At 60.2% G+C, this 16069-nt stretch overlaps 3 protein-coding genes across 5 annotated transcripts; 2 read left to right on the top strand and 1 right to left on the bottom strand.

Annotated features, from left to right (window-relative positions):
- Positions 1-109: 109 nt before the first annotated feature.
- TUBB4B (tubulin beta 4B class IVb) lies at positions 110-1930 on the top strand. Its single transcript, XM_017892991.1, is given in 5 exon segments — positions 110-215; positions 297-407; positions 882-1639; positions 1641-1746; positions 1749-1930. Coding segments are annotated over 4 exon segments (1107 nt in total). The 5' UTR covers positions 110-215; positions 297-346.
- Positions 1931-1970: 40 nt separating this feature from the next.
- CIMIP2A (ciliary microtubule inner protein 2A) lies at positions 1971-7040 on the bottom strand. Of its 3 annotated transcripts, XM_017893021.1 has the most exons (7): positions 6914-7040; positions 4040-4254; positions 3708-3958; positions 3493-3619; positions 3047-3141; positions 2577-2694; positions 1973-2183 (listed from the first exon to the last, which is right to left on the bottom strand). In XM_017893021.1, exons 1-7 carry the CDS (start codon positions 6967-6969, stop codon positions 2095-2097), a joined length of 951 nt encoding a protein of 316 aa, XP_017748510.1. In that variant the 5' UTR covers positions 6970-7040; the 3' UTR covers positions 1973-2094. The 3 variants fall into 3 exon arrangements, with proteins under 3 accessions (XP_017748509.1, XP_017748510.1, XP_017748512.1); XM_017893020.1 differs by having other exon boundaries at positions 1971-2183; positions 3708-4254; XM_017893023.1 differs by lacking the exons at positions 1973-2183; positions 3047-3141 and having other exon boundaries at positions 2593-2683; positions 3708-4254.
- Positions 7041-10846: 3806 nt separating this feature from the next.
- Positions 10847-14232, top strand: STPG3 (sperm-tail PG-rich repeat containing 3). Its single transcript, XM_017893019.1, has 7 exons — positions 10847-11106; positions 11844-12031; positions 12504-12658; positions 12763-12897; positions 13198-13286; positions 13422-13725; positions 13875-14232. The coding sequence occupies exons 2-7, from the start codon at positions 11922-11924 to the stop codon at positions 14006-14008; spliced, it is 927 nt and encodes a 308-aa protein (XP_017748508.1). The 5' UTR covers positions 10847-11106; positions 11844-11921; the 3' UTR covers positions 14009-14232.
- Positions 14233-16069: the final 1837 nt, after the last annotated feature.

Below are 16069 nucleotides of genomic sequence, written 5' to 3'. Positions count from 1 at the left end.
GGGGAGGGCCGGGCTGCCGCACCCGTCCGGGGCGGGGCTGCCTCCCTGCGCACCGGCCGCGGTGACTCAGCCCCGACCCGCCCGGGCCCGCCCGCGCCCCTTGTAGTTCTGGGAGGTGATCAGCGATGAGCACGGCATCGACCCCACGGGCACCTACCACGGGGACAGCGACCTGCAGCTGGAGCGCATCAACGTGTACTACAACGAGGCCACCGGTGAGGCCCCGGCCCCTTCCCCGACCGCCCTCCGGGGTCCCCGCGGCCCCTGCCCTGGCTGACGCCCTCCCGTCCCCGCAGGCGGCAAGTACGTGCCCCGCGCCGTGCTCGTGGATCTGGAGCCCGGCACCATGGACTCCGTGCGCTCGGGGCCTTTCGGGCAGATCTTCCGGCCGGACAACTTCGTCTTCGGTGAGCTGCGACTGGGGGCTGGGCGGCGGCTCAAAGGTCAAGGGGCTGCTCCAAGGGCACCTCCGTGGGAACTGCGCAGCCCGGGCCCGTGGACGCTCTCCTCTGAGCCACTCAATCCCCTCTCCTAAATCGGCTTTGAGAGCAAGTTCCAGCTGTCTGCCGAGGCGCGAGCTGCCACACATGTAATCTCCCTGCAGGGAGCTGAGCTGGGGGCAATGGTTGCTGCTCTGTCCTTGGGAATTGGCAGTGGCCCCCCGCTCCCCGGGGAGAAGTTTATTAAGCTCTCAAATTTGGCCCTTGACTTAATCTGTAGCAGGGCAGGCTGCCGTCTTTTCACTTTGAGAGGTCTGTTTGCTCTATCTGCAGGGTGAATTCTGGGGTCAGCTCACACCATGTCACCAGGCCCTTTTCGCATGGTGGTGGTGACCAGTAGTGCTGTCTACCTGGCTGATAAATGATTATGTTTTCTCACAGGTCAGAGTGGTGCTGGGAACAACTGGGCCAAGGGGCACTACACAGAAGGCGCGGAGCTGGTGGACTCGGTGCTGGATGTTGTGAGGAAGGAGGCTGAGAGCTGTGACTGCCTGCAGGGTTTCCAGCTGACCCACTCCCTGGGTGGGGGGACGGGGTCTGGGATGGGTACCCTCCTCATCAGCAAGATCCGGGAGGAGTACCCAGACAGGATCATGAACACGTTCAGTGTGGTGCCTTCGCCCAAGGTGTCAGACACAGTGGTGGAGCCCTACAACGCCACCCTCTCAGTCCACCAGCTCGTAGAAAACACAGACGAGACCTACTGCATTGATAACGAAGCTCTCTACGACATTTGCTTCAGAACCCTAAAGCTGACCACGCCCACCTATGGTGACCTGAACCACCTGGTGTCTGCTACCATGAGTGGGGTCACCACCTGCCTGCGCTTCCCGGGCCAGCTCAATGCTGACCTGCGGAAGCTGGCTGTGAACATGGTCCCATTCCCCCGCCTGCACTTCTTCATGCCCGGCTTTGCCCCGCTGACCAGCCGGGGCAGCCAGCAGTACCGGGCCCTGACCGTGCCTGAGCTCACCCAGCAGATGTTTGATGCTAAGAACATGATGGCTGCTTGTGACCCCCGCCATGGCCGCTACCTGACGGTTGCTGCCGTGTTTAGGGGCCGCATGTCCATGAAGGAGGTGGACGAGCAAATGCTTAATGTCCAAAACAAAAACAGCAGCTATTTTGTTGAGTGGATTCCCCAACAATGTGAAAACAGCTGTCTGTGACATCCCGCCCCCGGGGGCTAAAACATGGTCCGCCACCTTCATCGGCAACAGCACGGCCATCCAGGAGCTGTTCAAGCGCACTCCGAGCAGTACGGCCATGTCCGGCGCAAGGCCTTCCTGCCACTGGTACAAACGGGCGAGCATGGACGAGATGGAGTTCACCGAGGCCGAGGAGCAACATGGAACGACTGGTGCTCCGATACCAGCATACCAGGACGCCCACGGCCGAGGGAGGAGGCGAAGTTCGAGGAGGTAGGCTGAGGAGGAGTGCTAGAGCCTTCAGTCACCCGGGGAAACACGGGAAGCAGTGCGAACTCATTTTCTATTCACCCCAGGCCTGCTCCTGTGCCTGTTCCCGCTGTGTGTGCACTTGCCTGTTTTCCCTGTCCCATCCCATGGCGGTACAGACACACATTAAAGCATTTTCATAGTGTGCGGTTTCGCCTCGCCCATTCCTTCCAGTAGGCCCTCCGGGTGCTGTTGCCGAACGTCAGTGCGTAGTTGCCCTGCATGGCTGCGGGGAGCCAGACTGCAGCTGAGCTGGGCTTATGTGCCCAGGGACCAGCATGGGCTGGACACCCAGGCTTCAGAGAGTGTCCAGGCTTCAGAGAAGCATGGGGCTGCCATGGGGATCTGCTTGGTGGGGAACCTGCTTCTTGAAGGCAGGCCTGTCCTGTTCTGGATACCCAACCTCGGGGCCCATTGGCCTGTGTCTGGGACTTTAGCCCCCTTCCGAAAGGGGTAGGGAGGATGGCAGACAATCCTACCCCAACCAAGGTGGGACCCTGCTTGGTAACAGTGGTCAGAAAGGTGGTCCTGAACCAGCAACGAAGGGTGGGCAGGTACAGCTGCCCTTCCCCACGTTGGCCAGGGTGTGTCGGTGTGACCCTTCCCACCCTGTACTCACAGGGGATGAACCCCATGTAGAAGGGGATCAGGCCTTGGCTGCTGTAGATGTGGTTGCTGGGCCAGTGTGTTCCGGGCAGCTTCTCACCCAGGTCACAGTGGGGGTTTCTAAATAGAAACTGGGGAGATAGGCAGGTGCTGACAAGCTGCCTCCCCAGCAGGCAACCAGATAGTAAACTCTCCCAGTGGGGGCCTGGCTGGAGGGCCGGCACTCTCCGTGGGGGAAGCTGCTCATGCTCCCAGCCTTCTGCATCCCCCAACCCCCGACTCCGAAACTTGAGTGCAGGGATCCAAGCAAGACTCAGGAGAGAGGGGTTGGGGTGGCACCTCCCGGGACAGGAGAGAGCCAGGCAGACCCCCCTCAGGCTTCTCGGGGAACCTGGCCTTCAAGGCACTCTCCAGGGAAGCTGCCAGGCAGGAGAGGAAGTGTGTGTGTGAGCTGGGAGCAGGCCCTGGATGGCGTTCTCCTACCTGGCTCTTGTCGAACTCGTCCATGGCTTGTGTGACGCCGTCTCGGTAATTCACCCCCATTACCCAGGCGAACCGGGGAATGAAGCCAGCATAGCCTGAGGGTGGGCAGATGTGCGGGCTACCCCAGGCCCCCTTGGTCCTCCCCTGGACACATCCACCTGCCCCCAGACGTGTCAGGGAAGCCAGGCAAGGCTCCCGTTCCTTCCCTGAACGTTGGTGACTGCCTGATGTGGCCAAATGGGAACAGGCAGGCAGGGCACTGCCTTGTCTTGGGAAAAGCTGGGCTCCTGGAAGCAGCTGGGAGGCAGAGAAGGTCCCCCCAGCCCGCTAGCCCGTTCTGGAGCAGGAAAAGTGGGCCCCGTGGCAGTCTCCTCAGGGGCTCTCACACTGCAAGAACCTTGTGGGGAGGGTTGTCCTCGTCCAGCCCAACCCAGGCCCGCACCCACCTGAGATGGCCTTGCGTTGGATCAGGTTGGGGTGGTCCAGCTGCGGCAGCCGCTGGAACCTGCCCACATCTAGTGTCTCCTGCTGGCGGGCGGGGGGTGGGTACTCATCCCTCCGGCAGTGGTACAGCTGGAGCGGGGAGGGGGCGGAGGTCAAGGTGCAGCTCCCACCTGGGGCTGAGTGGAATGGGCTTGGCACTGGTGCATCCCCCGGCTACCTGGTGCTGCCTGGGGGCCTCGCAGACAGGAGTGGTGCTCTTCCAGGCATCTTCGCAGTATGCTGGGTGTCCCAAGTCTCTGGAGTCCCCCTTCCTGCCTGGTGGGCACGGAGGGTGCGGGGGGTAGGGCATGAAGCCTGCAGGTAGCAGAATCTGTCTGGCTATGTTCTCTCCCCCTGGCGGCTCCTGGGCGTCCACCTCCAAGGGTGGGAGCTGGCCAAGGATCTCAAAGTTCTTATAGGGCTTCAGACCTGTACCAACAGGGCAGCCTGTGAGTGCCAGGACAGGCAGGCGGGCGCAGGAGGGTGCAGGGTTGGGGACTGGCGGCTCACTGGTGTAGTCGGGAATGTAGGGCTCCATCAGGTCTTGGCAGGGAGCCCTCGGGGGTTTGGACTGGCTGAAGTCCTCCATGAACTTGGGCTTGGACATGGGGGACAGCACAGAGCAGGGGCTCTTCTGTACACTGGGGTCTGTGAGGAGCTGCCCCGTGGTACGCCCATAGGTGTTCCCCACCTGGTAGCGCAGCTGTGGAAAGAAGCCGGCATAGCTGTGGAGGGAAGAGAAGGAGGCAGGGCAGGTCTCAAGGGCAGCCCCAGCACTGGGCAGGGCCCCTTCAAGTCAGATGTGGACCCAGCCTGCCGGCCACTTCAGCAGCAGCTTGGCCCGCGGCAGGTCGCCTGCCCTCTGCTCACCTGTAAATGGGGCTGCAGTGGCACTTGCCTTCTGGGGCTCTTGTAGCCTGAACGGGTGGCACACACCCCGTGCTGGGAACACGTCAGCACCACAGCAGATGGCCGCCTGCCTTGTACCAGCCCCTCCAACCCCCTCCTACCCCTCATTCCAGCCACTCCAGGGTGCTCTGCCCTGGCAAGGCAAATACAGGCACAGGACGTGTGGGCCAGGGTGTAGGTGAGGGACCGCCCCTTGAACACACACTGGGCCCACCAGGAGGGTGTTGGGTGGGCTTGGCCTGGACCTGTGCCACTCCAAGAGGCCAGCAGCCTCCTGCACAGGACCAGGACTGGGAGGCAGGTGGAGAGCTGGGCTTTTCGGGACCCTCATTTGGCCTCGTGTGGCATGGGGTGGTGCAGGTGGTCACAGGTGGTTCAGCGCCTCAGGGTCTATGTGATCATTCAAGAAGTAAGAACTACCTTCCTTTTAAAAATTGCCAAAGGGCCGGGCATGGTGGCTCACGCCTGTAATCCCAACACTCTGGGAGGCTGAGACCGGGGGATCATGAGGTCAGGAGATCTAGACAATCCTGGCTAACACCATGAAACTCTGTCTCTACTAAAAATACCAAAATTACTAGAGTGTGGTGGTGGGCGCCTGTAGTTCCAGCTGCTCGGGAGGCTGAGGCAGGAGAACTGCTTGAACCCGGGAGGCGGAGGTTGCAGTGAGCTGAGATTCGACCACTGCACTCCAGCCTGGGCGACAGAGCAAGACTCCATCTCAAAAAAAAAAAAAAAAAAAAAAAAAAAAAAAAAAATTAGCCGGGCGTGGTGGTGGCTGCCTATAATCCCAGCTACTCAGGAGGCTGAGACAGGAGAATCGTTTGAACCCAGGAGGTGGAGGTTGCAGTGAGCCGAGATCGTGCCACTGCATTCCAGCCTGGTCAATGACGAGACTTTGTTTCAAAATAAATAAATAAAAATAAAAATGGCCAAAATTAGTGCAGCCTTGTGAGTTTAAAAGCCAAGCAACTGGCCAGGCATGGTGGCTCACACCTATAATCCCAGCAGTTTGGGAGGCCGAGGCAGGTAGATCATGAGGTCAGGAGATCGAGACCATCCTGGCTAACACGGTGAAACCCCATCTCTACTAAAAATACAAAAATTAGCCAGGCATGGTGGTGGGCGCCTGTAGTCCCAGCTACTCGGGAGGCTGAGGCAGGAGAATGGCATGAACCCAGGAGGCAGAGCTTGCAGTGAGCCCAGATGGCACTACTGCACTCCAGCCTGGGCAACAGAGTGAGACTCCGTCTCAATAAATAAATAAATAGCCGGGCGCAGTGGCTCAAGCCTGTAATCCCAGCACTTTGGGAGGCCGATATGGGCGGATCACGAGGTCAGGAGATCGAGACCATCCTGGCTAACACGGTGAAACCCCGTCTCTACTAAAAAATACAAAACTAGCCGGGCGAGGTGGCGGGCGCCTGTAGTCCCAGCTACTCGGGAGGCTGAGGCAGGAGAATGGCATAAACCTGGGAGGCGGAGTTTGCAGTGAGCTGAGATCCGGCCACTGCACTCCAGCCTGGGCGACAGAGCCAGACTCCGTCTCAAAAAAATAAATAAAATAAATAAATAAATAAATAAATAAATAAAGCCGAGCAATGCTGAGCCTCGGCTTCACCTGCCCCTTCCCCAGACGTAGCTGTTCAGAGGCAAGTGTGGTTTCTTCCCAGCCTTTCCCCTTTGCATGTAGTGTGTGTGTATGTAGGTGTGCACACACACGTTCCGTTCAGGGGTTACTTTTATTTTTTGTTTGGGGGGATATCTAGTGAGGCAGCCTGGCGTTTGCTCATCTCGTCTTTAAAGTTTGGAGTCCTGGCCCGGCGCAGTGGCTCAAGCCTGTCATCCCAGCACTTTGGGAGGCCGAGGTGGGCAGATTACTTGAGGTCAGGAGTTCAAGATCAGCCTGATCAACATAAAGAAACCCTGTCCCTACTAAAAATACAAAATTAGCTGGGTCCGTGGTGGCAGGTGCCTGTAATCCCAGCTTCTCGGGAAGCTGAGACAGGAGAATCGCTTGAACCCGGGAGGCAGAGGTTGGGGTGAGCCAAGATTGCAGCATTGCATTCCAGCCTGGGCAACAAGAGCGAAACTCTGTCTCAAAAAAAAAATAAATAAAATGAAGTGTGGAGTCCTCTCCGGAATGGGCGTCGGGCACTTACTAGCCGGCCTCTGCCGGCTGCTTGGCTGCCCCAGTTTCTGCTGGACAGGTGTGCTGGCCACCTGGTGTGGCGTTCGCAGTTGTGCACCAGCGGGGAGGGTAAGGCCTGGGCCCCTGGCAGCCCCATCCCTGAGCTTCCCCTGTCCCAGGGCTCCCCAGCCCACAGACTGTAGTGCCCCATGGTGTGGCCCTCAGCTTCCTGGGGTCCAGCTCTGGGCCCCTCACAGCTGGCCTTCATGCCTCAGGCCCCAGCCATTCTCCCCCTCCTGTAGCCCCGGCCCCAGCCACCTCCAGAGCTCCCTCCCGGCTCTCACCCAGGGATATAGTGAGGCTCTGGCGTGAAGAGATCGTGTTTCTGAGTAGTTGTCATTTTGCTTTCACTCTGGCCTTGCTGGCTCCAGTCCCTCCCGGCACCCAGCTCCCTTCCCTGAGGGCAATCCCGTCACCGGGCAACCATTGTGAGGGACCGGCATTGTGGGCACCTCCTGGGCCAGGACACCTCGCTAACCCTGTGGGGGCCCACACTGCACAGGTGAGACACTGAGGCCCAGACAGGTGCCAGGCCGGGGAGGAGTCGCGGTAAGACAGGGGGCCTGGGAGGAAGTCCCATTAACTTCAGAGCTCAGAAAACAGGACTGCCCCCTCCCCCCCCCAGAAAGGGCCTGGGCTCTTGCTGCCCCCAGGAGGCCACCAGCCTCAGTCTCAGGGTCAGGCTAAGGGAGTCCCCAGGCCCCTTCCTCTGACAGGAGGACTTGCAGCTGCAGAGCCACAGTTGGAGTCAGGGGCTTCCCGGCCCACGGGGCTGTGCGAACTCTCCCTCCAGTCCTTCATGTGGGGCGGGGCGTTATGTTTACATTTTAAGCAAATCCTGAATTTTGTTCTTTTTTTTGTACAGGAAGGACTTCCTAACCATAAAAATGAAGGAAGGCAGCCGGGTGCCATGGCTCACGCCAGTAATCCCAGCAGTTTGGGAGGCTGAGGCGGGCAGATCACGAGGTCAGGAGTTTGAGACCAGCCTGACTGACATGGTCAAACCCCGTCTCTACTAAAAATACAAACATTAGCCAGGTGCTGTGGCAGGCGCCTGTAGTCCCAGCTACTCGGGAGGCTGAGGCAGGAGAATGGCGTGAACCTGGGAAGTGGAGGTTGCAGTGAGCTGAGATTGCGCCACTGCACTCCAGCCCGGGCCACAGAGCAAGACTCAGTCTCAAAAAAAAAAAAAAAAAAAAAAGAAGAAGACAGGCTGGGCGCTGTGGCTCATGCCTATCATTGTGGTGCTTTGGGAGGCTGAGGCAGAATCAGGTGGGCAGATTGCTTGAGCCTAGGAGTTCAAGCCTGCTGGGCACATGGGGAAACCCCACCTCTACAAAGAAGAAAGAAAAATTAGCCAGGCGTGGTGAACGAGCCTGTGATCCCAGCTACTTGGGAGGCTGAGGTGGGAGGATGACCTGAGCCTGGGAGGTTGAGGCTGCAGTGAGCTGAGATCGAACCACTGCACTCCAGCCTGGGCGACAGAACCAGACCACTTCTCAACAAACAAAAAAACAACCAAAAGGCAAACTGAAAAACTGGAAAAAAGTTTGTAACAAGTGTTATGAACAAATGTGGTATCTGTCAAGCCTCTGAGCCCAAGCCAAGCAAGCCATCGTGTCCCCTGTGACTTACACGTATACTCCCAGATGGCCTGAAGTAACTCAAGAATCACAAAAGAAGTGCAAATGCCCTGCCTGGCCATAACTGATGACATTCCACCACAAAAGAAGTGAAAATGGCTGGTCCTTCCTTCCTGGCTCATCCTGGCTCAAAGAGCTCCCCGACTGAGCACCCTGCGACCCCCACTCCTGCCCGCCAGAGAACCCCCTTTGACTGTAGTTTTCCTTTACCTACCCAAATCCTATAAAACGGCCCAACCCTTATCTCCCTTCCCTGACTCTCTTTTCGGACTCAGCCCGCCTGCACCCAGGTGATTAAAAAGCTTTACTGCTCACACAAAGCCTGTTTGGTGGTCTCTTCACACGGATGCGCATGACAGTATCACCAGAAAAAGCTCTCACAAAACAAAGATATAAACAACACCTCCATGGAAAATGCAGACATGATATGAATTTTTTTATTTTTATTTTTAGTAGAGACGGGGTTTCACCGTGTTAGGGATGGGTCTCGATCTCCCTGACCTCGGTGATCCGCCGCCTCGGCTCCTCCAAAGTGGGCTGGGAATTACAGGCCATGATGCCACCCGCACCCGGCCCAATAGTGAAGCTTTTTAAGAAAAAAGACTGGCCGGTGCGTGCGTGGCTGCAAGGCCTGTAATCGCCAGCACTATGTGGGAGGGAGGCTGAGGCGGGCGGATCACGAGGTCAGGAGATCGAGACCATCCTGGCTAACACGGTGAAACCCCGTCTCTACTAAAAAAAAACACACACACAAAAATTAGCCAGGCGTGGCGGCAGGCGCCTGTAGTCCCAGCTACTCGGGAGGCTGAGGAAGAAGAATGGCATGAACCTGGAAGGCGGAGCTCGCAGTGAGCTGAGATTGCGCCACTGCACTCCAGCCTGGGTGACACGGCAAGACTCCATCTCAAAAAAAAATAAAAATAAAAATAAAAAAGAAGAAAGACCACAGTCCGTAAGCGTTCGGGCATCAAGTCGAACCATAATCACATACATGCTGATCGTGTGTTGAGAGCAGTTTCTGAGGTTTACTGCTGGCAGGCTCACGGTGAGAAGGGCCTCTAATTTGGGTGGCACCTTCTGGAAAGCAATTTGGTACATACAGATCAAGTCCATACAAGACACTACAAACTTGGACCATTGCTTCCACTCCTAGGAAGTTGTCTGGCATTCTGGTAGACGCTGGTTTTCCTCCACCGTTCCTGGCTGGTAATTCCCATAGCCCTTGGTAGGGCCTTTTTTTTTTTTTTTAGACGGAGTCTCGCTCTGTCGCCCAGGCTGGAGTGCAGTGGCCGGATCTCAGCTCACTGCAAGCTCCACCTCCCGGGTTTACGCCATTCTCCTGCCTCAGCCTCCCGAGTAGCTGGGACCACAGGCGCCCGCCACCTCACCCGGCTAGCTTTTGTATTTTTTTAGTAGAGACGGGGTTTCACCGTGTTAGCCAGGATGGTCTCGATCTCCTGACCTCGTGATCCGCTCGTCTCGGCCTCCCAAAGTGCTGGGATTACAGGCTTGAGCCACCGCGCCCGGCCAGTAGGGCCTTTTGTTAGAATGTTGGGTGTACGAGGCCTGGGGGGTGTGGGTGGGGGACTTTGACCTCCTCCTGCCCTCCTTACACCTGCCCCAAGGCAGGATGCTGACATTCTTGCCTTTCTGATTGTGGGTCTTTTTTTTTTTTTTTTTTTGAGACGGAGTCTCGCTCTGTCCCCAGGCTGGAGTGCAGTGGCTGGATCTCAGCTCACTGCAAGCTCCGCCTCCTGGGTTTACGCCATTCTCCTGCCTCAGCCTCCCGAGTAGCTGGGACTACAGGCGCCCACCACCTCGCCCGGCTAGTGTTTTGTATTTTAGTAGAGACGGGGTTTCACCGTGTTAGCCAGGATGGTCTCGATCTCCTGACCTCGTGATCCGCCTGTCTCGGCCTCCCAAAGTGCTGGGATTACAGGCTTGAGCCACCGCGCCCGGCCTAATTGTGGGTCTTAAGACCCTCCCAGGAGAGGTCCCACCCAAGCCCCAGGGACAGCAATGCTGACATCAGGAAGCTTCCGTAAAATCCCAAGAGGACTGGGGCTCAGGCAGCTTCTGGACAGCGGAACGCCTGGAGGTTCCCAGAGGGCGGCAACCAGTGAGAGCATGGAAGCACCAGCCCATCCCCATGCCTCTCATTGGTATTCTTTGCAATCAATATCCTTTACAACAAACCAGTAAACGTCAGCATTTCCCTGAGTTCTATGAGTGGCTACGCCAAATTAAACCCAAAGAGGGTGTCATAGGAACCCCAACTTGAAGCCGGTTGGTCAGAAGTTCCAGAGGCTCAGGCTTGTGACTGGTGTGTGTCTGGAGGCTCTGCCTCCCCGTCCGTGTCTGGAGGCGGTCTTGGGAGGGAGCTCTCACCCTGTGGGATCTGACACTGTCTTCAGGTAGATGGTGAAGGAAATGAATTAGAGGACACCCAGCTTGGTGTGTGGGGAACGACCTTCCCAATATTTGAACAAAAGCCTCCTTCGGTGACAGCTGTGGTGGTGTGGGTGCAGAGCCGGACACCGCGAGAATATTTCCCACCACGCACCTTCTGAAGGAGAGGATGGATGTCTAGCAGCGCCATTCACGGCAGCAACATTTATTACAGGACAGGGAAGACCTGGAGGGGCCTATCTGTCCAATGACAAGGGCTTCATGAGCAAAGTACACTCCGTTCCACTGGCAGCCAGTCAACACTGAACCTAGCATGACCTGGACAGGGGCTCCGGAGCACAGGGCGTGAACCCTTCGCCCAGATAAAACCTGTGCTTCCTCAAGCATGTGTCCATCTGTCTGCCTGGCAGGCCCAGTGCTGAAGGGTAGGCATCCAGAGAGGGCAGAGGAGGCCTGAGTTGGCCCTGTTCACAGGCCCTGCCCTGGTGGATTCTGGGCCATGGTCAGGGGTGGGACCGGCGGGCGGTCAGCTCCAGAGGCCACACAGCGAGGGGCTTGGTGCCCACGGGATCTTGCTCACGCAGGCTGGCTGTTCCTTTGCAGGTCAGGCAGCCTGGCCATCAGTGACACCTTCTAGTCTCTGTGCCCCCAGGTGAGAGGCAGGCCCTCACACTCCAGTCCTGGCTCGGCTCCAGGGCCGGGCCTGCCTCTGGTGTCAGACCCATCTGATGTGGCTTTGCGTTTCCCCTAAGTGGGAACCCAGGTGGGGTGGCGGCTCCTCCTCTTCCTCCAGGGATCCTTCCTGGACCCCTCCCTCCTACCCCCAGGGAGTCCTGGCTGGCCAGCCACAGCTGGGCATCTCCTAGGGCTTGGCGGATGTCCATGGGTCCTGTTCCCTCCACCCCCTCTGCTGAGGCCTCAGTCCTCCCAGAGGACCTGCTAGAGTGGACCCCAGACTTCCAGGAGACCCCAGGGTGCAGGAGAGGGGAGGAGGCTGGGAAAATTAGGGGGAAAGGGAGAGGGCTGGGCCAGGAGTCACTTGGGCAGGCTGGGGGTCCTGGCCCAGGCAGACCCCGTGATCATCTAGTTAGTGGGGGAGGGGCCCGCCCGGGGTGGGGGCCCGGGGCAGCCCCTCCAGGGCCAGACAATGCGTCTTCCCCAGGAGCCCCAGCAACAGAGGGGCCTACCAGTGAGGTCACAGAGCCTGGTGGTGCCCTTGGGGAAGAGAGCCAGGAGACTGATGATGAATTTTGACCAGAAGGCAGTGAAATTCCTGGCAAATTTTTACATCAATGGAGGCAAACACTGGACCCACGGCCACCTGAGGCAGACGCCACCAGAGCCCAGCCAGTAACTTGAGGGGGGTGGTGGGGCTGGAAGGGGCAGGCCGGCTGGAAGTGGCCAGGGTGCTGAGGGACAGCGGTGGGGGGAGGGCTGTGGGACAGGCCGGCTGGGAGCAGCCTGGGGGGTGAGGGACAGAGGGTGGGGGCAGGCTCCTGGGGAGCAGCTGGCGGGGGGGTGCTAAGGGACAGTTGGGGAGACAGACCTTGGCGCAGGCGGCTCGGGGCTGAGGGACAGAGTGGGGACAGGTTGCTGGGCAGGCGGCTGGGAGTGGCTGGGGACTGAGGGACAGTGTGGGGACAGGCTGTGGGACAGGCAGCTGGGAGCGGCCAGGGCTGAGGGACAGAGTGGGGGAGCAGGTTGCTGGGCAGGTGGCTGGGAGCAGCCAGGGGGCTGAGGGACAGTAGAGGGGATAGGCTGTGGGGCAGGCGGCTCAGAGTGGTGGGGACTGAGGGACAGTGGCTGCCGGTCTCCCTTGCAGGCCCAAGGCATCTGTGCTGTTGTTGGGCCTGGAGCCAGGGCTGGCCTGGGATGAGACACGGCCCCCAAAGATGAAGGAGGTCCCAGCTGGTCTGTTACAGACGGGCACCCCTCAGGAGTCCCTGCCCACCTACACCCAGACCCTGAGGGAGCTGTGTGAGTGAGGGTCCTGGCCACCCCACCCCCAAGCTGGTCTTTGGGGGTTGCGGGAGGGGCCTGCTGGAAGTAGCCCAGGCCCAGAGCTTGCTTCCTGTGGCCAGTGCTGGAGCAACGCCCCCCGATCACAGCTGACCTGGAAGTCCCCAGTCCCACCAGGTACCAGGTGCCCAGCCCGTCCGTACGAGAGTCCTCCCCACACCCTTGCTACAGCATCGGCTGCAAGCACCGGGGCCGAGGTGCGTGTCCCCTCCCTGAGGCCCGACCACCGGGCCTGTCCTCCACCCTGGGAATGGGGGCCTCTGCCTCTGTGCTGAAACCCCCACGGCCTGAGGGCCCCTCCACCCTCCTGGTGTTCACTACCAGGCTCAGCGCCTGTAAGGAGGCGTGGAGAGAGGAGGGCTAGGGCTGGGGCATGGGTGGGCGTCGTGAGGACAAGGGTTCAGAGGCCGGGGGTGGGAACTGGGAGCCAGGTTCGAGTGGGGACTGTCACCCGGGTGGGGCTCCCAGCCTTCTCTCTCTCCACCCTCCACCTACAGAGGGTGGTGGCCGCAGGGCATGGCAGACTTTGTGGTTCCAGAGTGAAAACCCCTTCACGCAGAAAGCCGACTTCGACCAAGAGCAAAAGGTGGGGGCTGGGCAGGAAGGGGCGGGGAGTCCAGGCAGGCAGGGGCTGGGGGTTCCAGCGGGGCCAAAGGAGAGCTGGCTGAGGATCCGTGGGGAGCATCCTGCCATGCAGCCCCCGTCTCCTGCCCCCCTGCAGTGGCCCTCGCCAGCCCACTACCAGCTGTTCAGCCCGCCCGCCGGCCCCGCCTTCAGCTTCAGAGGCCACCACTCCACCTCCAAGACACCTGAGGGCCACATCCGCCCAGGGCTGCCTGGGGCCAGGGGGCTAGGCCTCAGGGTGCAGCCCCAGTCCCTGCTTCAGGCCTCTTTGCAGGCACCTGGCAAGAGACGCCCTGGCCCCAACACCTACAACATCCTTCCTGGGAGCCGCCTGCAGAGGCCCCGTTCTCCGGCCTTCTTGATGAGCCGCTCTCCGGCGTTCACCTCCTGGCTCAGCACCTGTAAGGAGGCCTGGAGAGAGGAGGGCTAGGGCTGGGGCATGGGTGGGCGTTGTTAAGACAAAGGTTCAGGGGCCAGGGGTGGGAACTGGGAGCCAGGTTCGAGTGGGGGCTGCCACCTGGGTGGGACTCTCAGCCTTCTCTTTTGGCAGCTCGAACCCCTGGCCCAGCTGCCTACCACGTGGAGGATTGCTACAACTCACGCTTCCCCTCAGTGCCTGGCGTGGTCATCCAGGGTGTGCGCAGACCCAAGCGCCACAACACAGGCCCCTTCTGTGCGCTCTAGAGCCAGCTGGGCACAACCTGCTTGGCCCAGCCAAGTGGCCTCCCCCGGGGCTTTCCCAGGCCTCCCTTGGGACTCGGGGCCCCAGCCTGGCCTTCTGACCCTCTAGGCACCCCTGATGCACCCTTCTGGTTGGTCAATCCTTCTATGGGCTGTGGACAAGGCTGGCCCAGCCTGGACCCCTCATCTGGCCACCTCCCTGCTATACAGAGACACTGTTGGTTCTCTTGAGCTCTGTCGTGTGCAGTTGTCTGTCCCTCACCTGGGGGCGGTCCTGGGTCATTTCCGGCTTTCCCTGTTGAGGGATCTCCATTTGGCTGCCCCTGAAGGGTGCTCTCTTCTCTAGGGCGGCAGCCTGCGACTCACCCTGAGCTCCAGCCTGGAGCGAGATGGGAGGTGGGCTCTGTGGGACACCCCCACCCAGTCGTGCCACTTAGGGGCCTGGTCCACTTGCTGTCCACCTGAGGGTCAGCCGCTTGCCAAGCCAGGGAACTTGGAAGGAGGCGCCAAATGCCCTGAGCCGCCACCTCCAGGTGGGGTCGGCCTGGCCAGGCCTCAGGAAGGGCCCAGGGATCCCGCTTACCAGGGCCCAGCCCCACTTCCCCTAGGCCTTGAGCTGAAGACACAGCTGGGCTTAGTCACCTATGCCCTGAAAACTCTGGCCCAGGGCCCTGCAGACTCCTGTGGCACTGCCAGCAGACTCCCAGGGCCTTCACCTGCTGGGTCCCTGCACTGCCCCTGCCTGCTGCTTCGCCTGGCTGGGGCCTCCCTTGTCACCACTGGCCTGCCCTCCTACCCAGGGTCGGGCCCCAAGGCTGCCACTTTGCTGGAGGCTTACCTGCAGTGACGTCACCTGTACCTCCCCAAGTCCTTCCCAGATCCAGGACCCAGACCAAGCCCAGAGCTCAACCCCTTCAAAAAGGCTCTGGGCAGCTGCTCCTGTGGCCTCAGCACCATCCCCTTTCGCAGAGAGGAATCCAAGGTCCTAGGACTGTGTTTGTGCTGTGCCCCTTGCCCTCCTCTGCCACCGAACCAGCTGGGGGTTGGATCAAGGCACCGGTACCTTCGCCCTTGGGTTGACCAACTTGGCCAGCAGCAAGAGAGCTGTGGTAGCCCTGGCCTTGGGAGCTTGGCCCGGCTTGTGGGAACAGGAGCTCTGCTCATGGCTGCACCACCAGGCACCCCTGGTGAGACACAAAGCTAGGAGTGAGAACGGCAGGAAGGATGCAACGATCTCCTCCAGCTGGGCTGAGGAGGGAGTGCTTCCTGGAAGAGGTGGAGGAAGGAGCCTTTAAGGAAGAGCAAGAGTTTGTTGGGCAGCGGGAAAGAAATTTCTAGAGAAAAACTCGGCAGGTAAGACCGAAAAGAGAGAGGGTGTGTGTGGGGTGCTTGGCGCGGCACTGCCTGCGGGAGGACGGCGGGCTGGAGAGGCGGGGAGGCCCGGGAAGCCCACCCGCCTGGGATGAGAAGGGACACTGTGGAACCTGGACACTCCCTCACGGCTCCGCGGAGCTCGGTGGGCGCCACAGCCTCCCGGTGCCGGGGAGGGCGGCCGTCGCTCGCGCTCCCGCTGCGGGCCCGGTCTCCGCCAGGCCCCGGCCCCCTGAAGGCGCTCAGACCTCAGTCTTGGCGACAGCGCTGGAGTGGGCTTCGTGCCCGTTTCACGCGGAGGAAGCCACGCTCAGGAGGGAGGGAGTCTGCGCCCGTGTCCTGCACCTGCAGAGCGGAGGGGCGGGGGGCTCAACCCCCAGCAAAACGTCCCTGCGGCGCGTGGCTGCCGCGAGATGAACTAGAGCGTTTTCTATGCTTATGTACACGAAATTCACTCGGCTGAGATGACGTCAGTTGGCAGAGCACACCGACCCTGCGTCCGCCCCCCACGCTCCCACCCGCCCTCTTCTGCCAGAAACCCCGGGACCGGGCGGGACCGGGCGGGCGCATGCGTGCTGGGCTGGCTGGGCGGGGTCTCTCGCGCCGGGAGAGGGCGCTGCTCCCAGGAACCTGCGCGCGGCTCCAGCGGCGTTTCCAGGGGGCCGGTTGGCGGGCGGACCCGGGCGGTGCGGG

The sequence above is a fragment of the Rhinopithecus bieti genome, unplaced genomic scaffold, assembly GCF_001698545.2.
Source record: "Rhinopithecus bieti isolate Rb0 unplaced genomic scaffold, ASM169854v2 scaffold_23276, whole genome shotgun sequence".
In the NCBI taxonomy this organism is placed as follows: Eukaryota; Metazoa; Chordata; class Mammalia; order Primates; family Cercopithecidae; genus Rhinopithecus; species Rhinopithecus bieti.
This window is presented reverse-complemented; position numbering and strand designations above follow the sequence as displayed.

Coding starts and splice junctions, on each gene's coding strand:
- CIMIP2A (XM_017893020.1), bottom strand. CDS start 6,969: ATGACAACTACTCAGAAACACGATCTCTTCACGCCAGAGCCTCACTAT. Junction 3,142..3,492: donor CCAACGCAAGGCCATCTCAG/GTGGGTGCGGGC, acceptor GCCCACCCTCAG/GCTATGCTGGCTTCATTCCC. Junction 2,695..3,046: donor ACGAGTTCGACAAGAGCCAG/GTAGGAGAACGC, acceptor CTATCTCCCCAG/TTTCTATTTAGAAACCCCCA.
- STPG3 (XM_017893019.1), top strand. CDS start 11,922: ATGATGAATTTTGACCAGAAGGCAGTGAAATTCCTGGCAAATTTTTAC. Junction 12,898..13,197: donor CTGCAAGCACCGGGGCCGAG/GTGCGTGTCCCC, acceptor CTCCACCTACAG/AGGGTGGTGGCCGCAGGGCA. Junction 13,287..13,421: donor ACTTCGACCAAGAGCAAAAG/GTGGGGGCTGGG, acceptor GCCCCCCTGCAG/TGGCCCTCGCCAGCCCACTA.